Source organism: Agelaius phoeniceus, chromosome 6, assembly GCF_051311805.1.
Source record: "Agelaius phoeniceus isolate bAgePho1 chromosome 6, bAgePho1.hap1, whole genome shotgun sequence".
Taxonomy (NCBI): Eukaryota; Metazoa; Chordata; class Aves; order Passeriformes; family Icteridae; genus Agelaius; species Agelaius phoeniceus.
The window spans coordinates 54,718,182-54,731,879 of NC_135270.1; the positions used below are offsets into that span (position 1 = coordinate 54,718,182).

At 39.4% G+C, this 13,698-nt stretch overlaps 1 protein-coding gene across 5 annotated transcripts in view; it reads left to right on the forward strand.

Moving 5' to 3' along the window:
• The window catches only part of KIF26A (kinesin family member 26A), a 96,563-nt gene that overhangs the window by 64,768 nt on the left and 18,097 nt on the right, over positions 1–13,698 (forward strand). For 4 of the 5 annotated variants that reach the window (XM_077180764.1, XM_054634940.2, XM_077180762.1 and 1 more), the window contains one exon: positions 3,447–3,630. In XM_077180764.1, coding sequence (XP_077036879.1) covers positions 3,447–3,630 — 184 coding nt within the window. Of the gene's footprint in view, positions 1–3,446; positions 3,631–11,018; positions 12,332–13,698 lie in introns of those variants that run through there. The other variant, XM_077180765.1, reaches the window with a different exon arrangement.

Here is a 13,698-nt window from a genome sequence, read left to right on the forward strand (position 1 = left end):
CTGTCCAGGAGCCCAAGCAGAGCATGTGAAAGGGGCTGCCCAACTGGCTCTCTGTAAAGAACTGACTGTGCTTTTTATAGGAGCTGAGGATGACTATTACTTGAATTCATATTCATAGTCGACAGTTTGATAGTGATGTTTTGTTTTCCTAAATTGCCCTATGCTTTCAATTAGATCCTCACCCTTTCCCTTTTAGGAAAAAACCCTAAAACAACAAACAAAATCAAACCCAGCAAGCTGTTTGATACTGCATTTGCAAGTTGTCTGTGGTGTTCCAACTCCAGAAATAACCTTGTTTTAATGTCAGGCAAAGCCATTCTTGCATTCAAGCACAGAGAGGTTGTAATTAAGCTTTGTGCACTGTTACCTGACAAGAGATGCTTTTTAAGTGTGAACCACACACATCATTATTAGTGCAGTTGGCTGGTTGCCCATCAAAGCACTGATTATTTTCTACAACAGCTACTCCAGTTCCTCTGCTTTCAGTTTCCTGTTATCTCACATGGACATCAACAGTCCCTTTGCCAAATTTCTTAGTAGAATCATCGCCCTCCAGACTCACAGGAAGAGGATTTATCAGCACTACAGCAGTTAATTGCTTTAGGTAGCATATGCCACTGTCCTTTGAACAGTGGAGGTGCAGGAAGGTTGCACACACTGTCAAAGTGAACCAGTTTGAAAGTGGCTCTGTCTTGGTGCAGAAGTTAAGGCAATTAGTAACAGATTCAGTATCTTGGATCTGTTTATCAAAATGTTCCACAAATGTGCTACTGAGGTATTTTGAGAAATGCTATACTTCTAAAAAGTGGCATTTTCTGTTCATTTTTTATATGCCTTGCTTAGCTTGGCCTTTTTGGGTGCAGTTACTCATTGAGTGTAGTGCTTAACAGCAGTTAGCTGCTTGAACACACAATTCCTGAGTAAATTTGTCCTTTGTATCTCATTCTCTTTCATGTATGTTTCCCAGAGGAGCTCCTTCAGCCAGATCTGTTGCAGGAGTAATTATTTCATCAGGATTTAATGTATATCTTGATTGCACTTTGAAGACATTCTCTTGAGGAGTTTTTATAATTTCAACAAGGGATCATAGCATGTAAACAAGAAAATAAACATTATCTTTCATATTAATCAACAAGACAATTAAATAATAAGCAGGATTGTTAATTGGTACTTGGAGATAGATGCTAATGACTGTCTTGAGTTCCACAATGACAGTGCCAACAGGTAGAGACTCTTTTCTGCACAGTAAAGCTGCATATAATTTAGGAGGCATTACAGCTTTAATGTGCAGCTGCAACCACAGTGAAGCTGTGCAACTGTGTTCCTGGTGTCCTCTTTCAGCATATGTTTTCTGACTGAATGAAGTATTAGCAAGGGTTTGAGATTTAGGCAGTTAAATCAGTTCTCATTGCCACCAAACTCTTGAGGTTCTGTATAAACCCATGCTTGTGGTGTTTTCCTTCACTGTGGGATGCAGTTCCTGCTGGTTTCAGGATGCAGTAAGAGTCAAAAGCTGCTTCTTTCCTCAAAGGCAAAAGTCCAACTTGTTCCTCAAAAGACAGTGGCTTTGGGCTCCCTCTGAGTTTGGAACTAGAGCCTCATTTTTTCATCACACGAATCTTTGTCTTTTTCTAAATAGTGTAGTGTTTATATAGGGAGAAGGAAGCATGTAGGGGGGTCTGCATCTGCAGAAGTTGAAATAAAAAGGTTCAGGAGTTTAACACACACATGAGTTTTGGAATATAGAGAAAAGGACTGGGAATTTTGGAGATCTGTATTGAGGGTCCTGCTGTTGTAACTAGCTGTGTAATTTTAACTCAAGGACTCAAGTGTCCAGTTTTGCTCCTCAGACACAGCCAGTTTTTTGTACTGATGCTCACTTGAAGCCAATAGTGCATCTGGAAGAAACTGTGCAGTCCTTCTGTTCTTGGTATTAATATTTTCATTTAATCTTGGTGTTAATTTCTCACCTGCAATGAATACAAACAAAGGAGCAGTTTCCCTCTCTGATCAGTTTACTAAGCTGACTAAGCCTGAGGCTGCCTGACAATGATGACAAGATACATGGCAAGGTTGGGGTTCTAGATTTATCCTTAATTCATTATGACAGCAAAACACTGCCTTGGTTCCTCCATGGGTCTGTGCTTAGAATACTTCACAGATGCTAGTGCCAGTTTGATCTCACTGAAAAGCACTTGGAGATCCTGGGCTGAAAGACCTGATGAAAATATAAAGTAGTCATTTTATCAAGATACTTACTAATTTCTTCAAAGTGACAAGCCCTTACACTGCAAGTTTGGAGCAGAATAGTGGTTTGTCCCCAAAAGACCTGCTGGCATCAGCACTGTGGTCTCAGCAGGTCCCCAGATGCTGGCAGTGGGACACCCTGTGCTTTTGCTGCCCTAAGAGTCATTCAAAGTAATGGTATAAGGTAACAATTTGGATGCTTTTATGATATTTCTCTGTGGTGGGACTGTCTACTGACAGTCTCAGGGTCAGATCACAAGTGTCTTTTCAGGTGGTAAAGCTCTCCTTGACTTTGAGAGAACTGAGATTTCACCCTCATTGCCATGCCCAGCTGCCCAGCATGTGCTTGCCAACATATATATTTTATTCTGCTTAAAATAATCACTCTGCAGGGTGAATTTTATTTTCTCATGTGGGTTTTGATGTAGGGAAGAGTTTCTGTTTTGGTTTCTTGCTGTATTGTTTGGTGCTGCTGATGGGGAATAGCAGAAAAAACAGATTATGTTCCTATTTTTACTCACAAGGAAGAATATTACAATTTTAATTGTATGTTCTAATTTTTGCTCCTTCTCCATCTTTTATGTTTTGAAATTCTACATTTCAAAAGCAGGATCATTATCATTCAGCACATTAAAGCGTGTCTTTTTAATAGCTTTCCATTTTAATGCAAAAGAATGGAATTGGGGAGGCAAAACCAATCTGTCTTGAAGGAAATTTCCTGTTATCCAAGGATTTTCTGTGCAGCCAACAGGAGAGGATCTTGAGCTTGACTGATTTGGAGTGCTATCCTCTGCCTTGAGTAACTTGTAGAGTACAAAGAACCACTTTCATAATGTTATTACCAGCAAAGTCCATCTGGTTCTGCCAGTGACAAGGGGATTTTTTCAGTTTTTTATTACATCAGTGAGATGTTAGTTTTTTTAGGATTCAGATGTCAGGCTGTTGCGGGAAAGAAAGACAAGTTAGATTATAATTGACATTTTGTTGGTGGAGAAATTAACTGAATATTTTGCCAGTAATTTTTCTACCCATATTTCCTTTATTAGTGTCCTGATGGCTTGTCCTTCTGAAATCAGATTAGAATGCAATGACTTGATTTGTTAAGCAGGCAGTGATGACAATGAGCATCTGTTTGTCTGGTTCAGTTTCCTGTTAACACCTAAGTAACACTGTCCTTTCTTGCTATTACTTTTATACAGAGCAGCACAGAAGCTCAACCTGTCTTCGAAGAGAAAGAAATACCATCCACCCCTGCCACACACACACGACTTCTCTATTTATGCTACTAACTTTAGTGGCATCCTGCAGCTCTGTCCTCCCCCAGCACCACCTTGCCTTCTGAGAGCTGTGTCCAAAATCAAGGACAACCCTGGCATTGGAAAGGTAACTTTGGATTTCAATATTTTAAAATATTTCTCTAGAAAAATTTTAACTGGGGTGGAAGCTTCCAGCCCAGAACAGAGCTGGATCGACTCAAGAAAAGGGTCTTGTGATAGAGAGAGCACCTCATCCACTTGATTGTGCTGAGTGCTGTTACCTCCTGTGGACTTTGAAAAGAGTAAGAGACAAAATTTCCCTTGACATCCAAAGCCAGTGGTCTGAACCCACTGGGTGCCCACACAGGCTTCAGCTGTGGAAGAAGGCTCTGTGTTGCCATCAGGACTCAGGCACTGCTGCTGTCTCTCTGCTGAAGTTAAGGGGATATGCTGAGAGGGCTTTGTTTCCCTCTGCTTCACATGTCATTGTAAGAGTATGGAAATGGAGTAGCAGTCTCACCAACTTCAGAAATGCAGCACCTTTGAAATGAACAATTTGGGCTAAGTTTATCTAAAATTAATTAAAATACAACCCAATTACTTGGAGCTTTATTCATATTTATAGCTGTTTAATCACCCACACAACAGAGTCTGAATACTTATTTACATAGGGTACAAGAGATTAGTGTTTGAAGATAGAATTGAAGTATGTAGTGTGCACAGGAGAGCTAAAATATGCACCTAGAGTGACTATACAAATCAGCATTAACATAAAGAGTTTGTCAGCTTAAATACCTGGAGCTGACACCTGCTCACAGAGAATACTCTGTATTTCCTAACTGAATTTGTGCTTAATGGAAAATAAAGGAGAAATCTGGGCTATTTTAAGAAGGTGAAAACTCACAGAGGAAAATGGATTGGTTTTTTTTTCCTCCTGCTTTTCCAGTGTCTTAGAAAAGAGAATGTAATGATGGAATACAGTAAACCTGGCATAGTAATTTAGACATGCCCAGGTAGAGGAGGGTTTTGCAAAGGAATGTCCTTTCTTTGTATGAGTTTTAACGAAACCCATTTTTTGTCCCTGTTTTTTTTTTATTTTTATTCTGTGTGACTCAGTACTTGGCACCAGGAATAGCAGGGAGCATTGGCCTTTCTGAGGGACTTTGCCTTAGGAAGACCTTTAAAGTATGATTGTATTTCCTTGTGCCTACAGGTCAATAAAACTGCCTCTGCACTTGTGTGCCTGCAGCTGTGTGAAGCCAAGAGACCACAGCCTTTTTCCTGTGCTTTGAGGGCAGCTGGGGGAACTTCCCAGCATGACTTGTACCTCATGGAAAGCACTGGTTTATCTGGTGTCTTCAAACAGATTAACAAAGTCTGTGATCAAGTGCATGATTCCAGAGGACAGGAGATGATATGCCTTGGGTCATGTGCTCTGCCTACTGTTTTCATTAGTGAGTAGAGTGGAGAATTTTTGAAGGGAAAAGCTCCAGCAGAATTCCAAGGATATGGCAGGAGCCTGATCAGCTCAGCTGTGGGAGCTTCTCCTCCAGCACAGGATGTGTCTGTCTGTTACCCTCAAAATGTGTTATTTAGCTCTTGGCTGAAAACATGAAAAACATAGAATCACAGAGTATCCTGAGTTGGAAGGAACCTACAAGGATCATAGAGTACTGAAGATTCTGTTTGTTGTGATTCTTGGGGATGGTCCCCTGCCGGGCCCGGAGCTGGACTCAATGATCCTTGTGGGTCCCTTCCAACTCAGCATAATCTGTGAGGGTTCCAGCTGCTCCTTCTCATCAAGTACTTGTTGACCACAATTTGGAAGAATCCTGTGCTTTGCTGGAGAGGATAAGAGCTCTCTGTTAATTGAATTAGCCCTTTTGCTCTTGAGTTGAGATTTAGAGCATCCAAATGGTGATGGAGTATGCCAGTTACCAGTTTTAAGGCTCCTCAAAACCCAAAGTAGCCATCTCTGAAACACAGTGTAGTGCAGTACCTGCTAAATGTCTCTTAACCCATTCCTCTTTTACAACTTTATAAATATCAGTGTATGCCTTAAAAAACCCTCCAGCAATACAGCTTTTTCTAAAAATTGAGTCAGCACAGATGAAATTTCATGTGTCTGAATTCTTAGAACTTGTGATCCAAGAAGTGTCACTCCTCTATAGGTGTTCTTTAGTACTAAAAATTCATAGTTCCACTTTTTCTGAGCAATGCCAAACAGTTTTTGGTGGCATTTAGCTCACTATGCATTAGCACTCTCCATTATTTTCTACTCATTGGCTTCTGCTGATCAAGATTTACTCAGCTGGTGTCTCATGATGAGGGGTGACAGGAATAAAGCAATTACTTTTCTTCTTCACTGCTTTAAGTATCACAGCAATGGAGAGGATAATCAGTAAACACTGGCAGTTGTGCTGTGGTCCTCTCTTAACATCAGTCTCTCTTCTAACAGCTTTTTACTTTAAATTCCTCCTGGTTGTCATTTTCCTCACCTTCTTCTTGCAGCCTGTCCAATAATGAATATAAGATACACATATGGGACAGAATCAGTGATGAATTCTGGAGTCACTTTTTCCTACCCCAGTATCTGTGGCTGTGGTTGGTACTGTGTTGTGGTTTGGGTGATCATTCCCCTGTCAGCAGTGTCCCTCACTATCACTGTGTGGTTACAGTGGGTTAAACAGCTGGTGGGGCAGCCTTTTCCTCCCTCACCTCTGAGGAGAAGTTGTTGTGTGAGAATGAAAAATACAAGCAACAAACCCTTGCAGTGTTCAGGATGTTTCAATGAGAGGAATGTGCCTCCCCTTATGAAAAAAATGAGGAGATGAATGATATGCCAACTGTGCCAAAATACTATTTATTCTACATAAGTAGTGCCTGAATACTACAGTGACTAATTATTGTTTGTACTGACACATTCTGTGCAGTCCCATTTCTCATAAATACACTGGAAGCTTAGAGTAAAATACATGTTGAAGCATTTACAATGGAAATATGACTGGCTTTCTGTATTGTCTCTGCAATGGTAATTCTTAACATTTTTTCCATTCAGTGATACTCAGGGTTGGTTCAATACATTTCAAGAGATGCAGAAACAACGTGGAAAATGTGATATAATTTTTGGAGCCAACAGAGAATTAAAAGTTATTCTGAAGAGGGTGATGGGACAGTTGAATCTAAGGAACTGATTGAAAGTAGCATCTCTTGTGTTCTGCTGTGGTGTCAAGAACTGAACAGGTCTTGCCAATGGTTGTGAGACTTTGTCTTGAACCTCTGAGCAGACGTCTGGGGAAAGGAAGAGGCTTGAGCTCTTGCTTTTCATAAGCCTCATGGCTGCAGCAAGTGCAGTTACTGTGCATTGTGAGCGCTGCTGGGCGAGGCAGGAATGTGGAGAGATTGTGATGGCCAGTTCTTGCACTTGCACTCAGTTATTGATTATTTGAGCCCAAGATCTAAATTTATTCTTAATTTCACATCATCATCTCCATGCTTATCATCCAGTTCTTCTGTGGTGAAATTGCTATACAGCTTTTATGGTTGAATACATTTGTTATTAGAGACTTACTGCAGCAGAGAGCCCTTAAATATCTTTTGCAATTTGTATTTATAATTTCTTACTGTTTCAAGTAGTCTTCTGGATGGTGGAAAAGAAATGTCTTATTAATTTCTTTTACATTTCAGAAATACCAATTTTTCTGCTTATAATAATTTCAGCAGCAGTGTGTGGACTTGTCCTGTGATACAAATCTTTAATTAAGCCTTTTGCTTAATTTTCTTTAGTAGGATTGCAAAATGTTATACACTCTCACAGGTGCTTGCTGGGGTTGTCAACACACAGGAATACCAAGCAGGGAAAAGTTGAAAAAAAAGCAACAATTTAGAACAGCCTTGGGACCTGTGTTTCATATAATCAACAGTAATCAAACTCCTGCACAAAGGAAGATCCCACTATCAATTCAAACTGGATACTGAAAGGAATTTTGCACACTGGCTGATAAATGTTACGTAGCAAAATTCATACCTTTCTCTTGAATGTGCCAAAAGCATCAGAGTCCAAACCATTTAGTTGAATCCTACTTAAAAGGCAATGATCCAGTGCACTATGATTCTTGTAACTGAATCATTTTTGTGGTCTCTCTGGGTGTTATTAAATTTAATGTCAGAATAGTAGGAAAGACGTCTGAAAGCCATTTAATATTGTCACTGGAAAGAAGTTAGATTATACTCAATTTCTGACATTAATGTGCTACTTAAGATAATTTATCATATTGTGGTATTAAGAAAGACATCCTTTTTACAGTGGCTGCTGTATAGCATTCTAATGGGCTATTTTTCTTTAGCATGGTGGGAAGCCTTTTTCATGCAAAATGTTATTTTCTGGGGTTCTATTCAGCTCATGCTTTATAATACTGCATCACTTACAACAGCAACTTTAAGTGCTTGTCTCTTCCAAGGATTCTGTCAATTTTTTAAATGTTAGAATGACAGAATGCTCCTATGTGAGACAATTGAAGTGGAGCATTTAAAGAGAGCCTGAATTGTCAGACATGTTTCTTGGACAGGTATATGCATACTGCTCTCCATTTATGAGTTTTAGACATTTACTTCCATTTATGCTTTACTAAGCCATAGCTAAGGTACTGCTAATATGATTTACTGATCGTGCAGGGTTGTCTTAAACGTGCTGTGTGTCCCATTCACTGGTTCTAACAGTGGTTTGATGATGGATAACAAATAGGTACTTAATTTTGTCATCTTTACTGCTCCTTGTTCCCTAATGACTGAAGCATTATTTCTGATATAAGCCATGGATCACAGTAAGCACTCGCTTATCCATGTAGGTACCCCACTGCATCATCCAAGGTACTTGCATCCCTGCCAAAACACATTGAACTGCTTAAACAAAAATGTGGAAAAGTGAGATAGAAATGCATAAGTTCTTGTACTCTGTTTTCACCTTGAAAAAAATGAAATAGAATCAATTCTTTTTTAGCAGAGTACTATATAGAAGTGATTTAAAAAAAAAAAATTGTTTTAGGTTTCTCCCAGGGGAGCTAGATGGTCTATTCTAGTGTGGCAATTTCGCCTATAAATTTGCCATCCATTGGTAGTGGCAGTATATGAAAGGCTTGTAAGAACCACCCACAGTAAAACAATTTAGCAAGGGTTATATATCTGTCAGTTACAATTAAATCCATGCAAAATATTGGCTCTGAACTAGGACTTTTGTAATTTGATTTACACTGTAGTTGAAAAATAAGTGATTTCATTGGAAAATGGTCTTTATTCAACAGAATCTGAATTCTTTTTAATTTCTTGGTGAGAAATCTTAATTCAGAGTGGTGGGTGTCTTAATGTAGTTATTTAATTAACCTGCTGTTATACCCCATTTTGTGAACATTGGACAAAATTAACTTCCTGGCTCCACAATGCCTGTCAAGGATACATGTTTCTAGGGAATATTTAGTGTCCATTCAAATTTGTTATAATGACATTTATTGCTAAAGACCAAATTGCTTGTTCATTTAGGGATTATGATACCGCTGTATTGCAGAATTTGACCAGCATTTTTAAAATGGATTCCAGTATAGTGCCAGCACCTTCCCAAAATACAGATAGAGTTGATTCTAGTAAAAAAGGCTTGAGCACATGTATTTTAAAATTTTACATGCTTTTTAATCCATTCCTTTTCATTTTTTCCTTCTCATTATGTCTAATATGAAACTTGACAACTCTATAAGCATCAGATGCTAACAAAGCATCACCACAAAAACATAAACACTGCACATCCATTGATTTTGAAGGAGGTACCATATGTTACAGTTATGTCTGTACTAACATACTTGGCTGGGTCAGGACCCTAATTTCCTCAACATTCAAAATGCCATGGAATCTAGACATTACCTAGTGAATTAGTGGAGTCTTCTCTGTCTACTTGGCTTTCCCTAGTTCAACTGTGTAGAGTGTTTGGCACTCTCCACTGAAAGATGAATGACCAATTTTCTAAGAGATATATATATATATCTATATAATTTTTTTTTTATTTGTTGCCTAAAACATGTAGTAGAGGTCCATGATGGTCTTAGGAACAGAATTCAAATCTTTAAATCATCTGGCTCTTTAAGTGTGAGATGGTCCTTCCCCTTTCTCTGATCTTAGAGTTTAAAGCCTTTCTGTCTCACTTACTTATGTGTTAATAATCTATGAGAACCTGATTGTCAATCTCCTGGCTGTTTCTATCTAGAATTATGTAGGATTGTGTCATTCTCTCTGTTGATCATTGGCTCTTTTCTCTGCAAATTCAGGCTTGGACATGATTTCTTCTGGGGCAACACATGCCTCACTGGTCTTGGAGTTTTGTATTTTTTGATGTGATGGCTTTGCGATGCCTCCGTTCAGTTTGGATCCAAAATATATGGGCCTCACTAGATAAAATTGCCAGCTTGCCTCTGACCATCCATCTCACCTTCAGCTATCAGTTGTGTCAAATTTTGGGTTTCACAGGCTTTTGGTCTGTCTCTTCCTTTTTCCAGACCTGCTTTCTGGCACTGACATACTCCTGATGCTCTGCACTGTCTTGGAGAGTCCTGAAGCCAGCCCCTTGTTTTGTTTGGTGTGACTCCTCTGTCCTGTTCTCCTCCACTCCAGCTGGTTCAGGGTGTTGGGCAGATCTGGAAATTATGAGCCCACACCAATGGGTCACGTGGCAATGCTGGAGAAGATCACAGCATGGGAACTGTGACTCCACATGACAGTGGGGCAGAAAGTCTCTCCTTGTGACCCTTTGGTGTGAAATGGAGTGGCCAGTATCAAAGGAGGAGGAGTGCTGCAAGGGGAGGAAAGGCTGGTGCCAGCCAGGATGTACATCCCTCAGTTTCTGAGATATTTTGATGTTCAGGTGAAAACTGTTAAATATCCATCTAGATTTGAGTTTCATAAAGGTTAAAGATCTCTAGAGTTTTGTCTCTGGACTCCAACAGGTTACTGATATTTGCGTGGATCTATGATTCTCTAGTGATCTCATCATCTAAAAGTTTATGGGGTTTTGCCCCAGAGCCCTCCACATAGCCTTGTCTTCCACACAGAGGACTTTTCTTTCTTCCCCTCTTTTTTTTTTTTTTTTTTAATTCACCCTTTTGCCGATTTATCTCCTTAAAATCCCATATGTTTGCATAAAACTGGTGATTTTTGCTTTTATGCTTCAGCATCCATCCCTTAGGTTTGCCCTTGCATAGCTGGAGCAAATGAATTCTAGTAGCTGCTTTCTTTTGTCACCTTTCTTTGCCCTGGCTTCCACTGTAGGCTGACAGATAAACTTTAAAAAAAATAAAATTCTTTGATTGCTTGGAAACTCTCTCTCACCCTTGGCAGTGAAGATTAAAATAACACCAATTGTTGGGCTGGGTGAGGAGCCTCTGAACTTATGCCACCCATTTCTAGAGCTTTTCCAAATTAGATGCTAGTTTATTTATTTTTTTGAATTCTTTATCTCATAATGACATATTCAAGATATATTTACCATCTTCTTTTCCCAAGTACTTTTGATTTTAATAGGATTTCCTTCAGCAATTCTGCTGACCTCCTGGTTTCTGCATATACAGGAATTTGGAAAAGTTCAGTAATGGAGTGTGAACCCTCAGTGTACAAACCCCACCAGATTAGAGTTAGTTAATTAATGAGATACTTCAGTTGTTTCCATGACTTAGGCTGTCTTCAGGCACTGAGAAAAATATTAATAATGTGCAAATATTGTGATATTTATGTTTCTTTTATTTTTATTTACAGAAATTGAACTCAAATACAAACCTACCCTCTTTTTCCATCAACATCCTCATTAAAATAAAGCCTCTATCCAGTATTCAATGCCTGCATGAATGTCTATGTATAAAGTCTTACATACTTCATATTTATAAACCTTCACTGGTAATTATTTTTTACTTTGCGTCATTCTCTGCATTGAAGAAGAAACAACAAAAGGGGGAAAAAAGGTAGTAATAATACTGACTTTTAGCAAAAAGGGTCATTCCCATCACAGGATGGATGTCTGTGTTAGCTCTCCTTAAGGAGAGCTAAAGTTGTGGGGTGCCTTGTGCCGCCTGAGATGACTTTTCTGAAACCAAATTTGTATTGTCTTTTCCTTTATTGTGTTCTCTCTCTCTCCCTTCACCCCCAATCTTTTGGCTCTCTTTGATTCCCACCCCCCTGACCTGTTCTTTTTCCTTTAGACCTGTCTTATTCTTCCATTTCTCGATTCATTCTCCTCTAAATTTCTTTTCTTGTGTTTCCTTGCTTTGTACAAATGTAAACAGTAGCTGGTACCACTGCAGTTGGAGTTGACCCTAGAAACCTGGACATATTGTCAAATAATTGCCCAAAAAAGGTGTGATCTTGAGTGGGCCTGAAAGTAATTTTACTTAATTCTAATAATTCATTTTCATAAGCAAATAAAAGCATTAGGGTGCAGTCATTGCTGATTTGCTCCCTAGTCATGGGCCAAAGTTACTTTCAAGTTTATAGGCCCTGTGTTATCCTGAATCCTCCCCTCCCTGCAAGCTCTTGTTTCTGGATGATTTCCTGCACCACATTTTGCTGTCTCTACAGGTGAGCATGCCTTTTGTATGAGGAGTAGATAAAGAGACCCAGGAGAAGCTGCAGTTAAATTGCTGCTCCAGGCTGGCTCTCTAGCACTCACCCTGTACTGTTTTCCTGCAGTATTGACTCCAGAAGAATACTGGGATGAACTTCGGAGCTGAGAATTTAAACCTGTCACTTAAGATTGGTCCTCAACCACAGGCATGCAGGAAGTGTGAGAAGAATAAACAGTATTACACCAAACCTTTTCTTTGTAGACACAGAAGCATGTGCATGCACCCAGGATCTGCCTGCTCTCAGTTTTTGCTCTTGTGAGGGGATATGTTTGAGTAATCTTTGTGCTTGATGGCTCTTCCATGAGCATTTCTGCTTTATTTCTGAGTGAAATGAGCCTGGCTCAGCATCATGAATGAGTGTGGCACATTATAACTCTGCAATTACTGATAGATATCACATACAGATATATTTAGTGGGCAGGAAAACTAAATGTGAAATCTGTTTTTCTACTCTGCAAACCAGCTTTTATACACAAAACACTAAAGGGGGAAGTCCATCAAGCTGCTTTTCTCTTCCCCCTCACATTTGTCTTGAAAGCTCACTTCCATTGTAAACATGAAGATGACCCTTGAGTCCTGCCAAGTTTGGGATCTGGTCCATTATGGGATCTGATCCATTATGAGAAGCTATTTTAGTATCTTTCTGATTCAGAGAGATGGTCTTAAAAAGCTAATTTGTCACACAAGGATTTTCTGTGGGTGAAGCCATCATTGTGTTTAGGGGGAGCAATGCTCTGATGGAGGTAACTTGCTGTTTAGGTCAGGAGCAAGCCAATTTTCCTCTTATCCAAGCTCTGGCTGCTATAATCTAATAATAGATGGAAGAGAGAACAGAAAGGACTGTTTAGATAAGTGCTTTGAAAACAGCATATATTTTAAAATTCATTTTAATCAAGTGACCCTGAAGTGGGCATTTATACTTACATATATTTATATATTTAGGGTTTGTTTCATTTTTTTTTTTTTTGCCCTGAGGGAGGTTATTTTTTATGAGCACCTTGGTAGCATGTCAAGGTTGAGTTAACAGGCTAATACACAAAGCTGGCTTCATGCAGCTTTTATGGGGAAACAGCCTTGAGTGTGTCACCTCTGATGCACTTGGCTTTTGAGGCAGCTGTTTCATTTATTCTAAGGTTTGCTTGTTTTCTGGGACTGTATTTTCATATTTGTATTACTGTGAAAGGTGAAAGAAAAGAAAGTGTTGAATCAGGGGACAGCTTAGTCAATAGGTAGAAGAATTTGCTGCTATGTTTGATGGAGCCTCCTGCAGCGTTTATGGGAAGGGTTGGTTGTTTCTTAACCTCTTTGTTTAGAAGAAATGTTGGGGAAAAGCTTTTAGAGCTGCTTTGTGGAAGATATTTCCTTTGAGGGTGCTTGAGGAATTGTGTAGGGATGCCTGTGTGCAGCTTAGCCCCCATAGAGAAAAGAAGATGGAAGAATAGGACAGTTGAGAACTTAAATATTTGAATTACCTCCCTCCCCAGCTGGTAAAGGCAGGGACAGTTCAGCATGGTGCTTCCTGCTGCTCCCACATCTGCTGT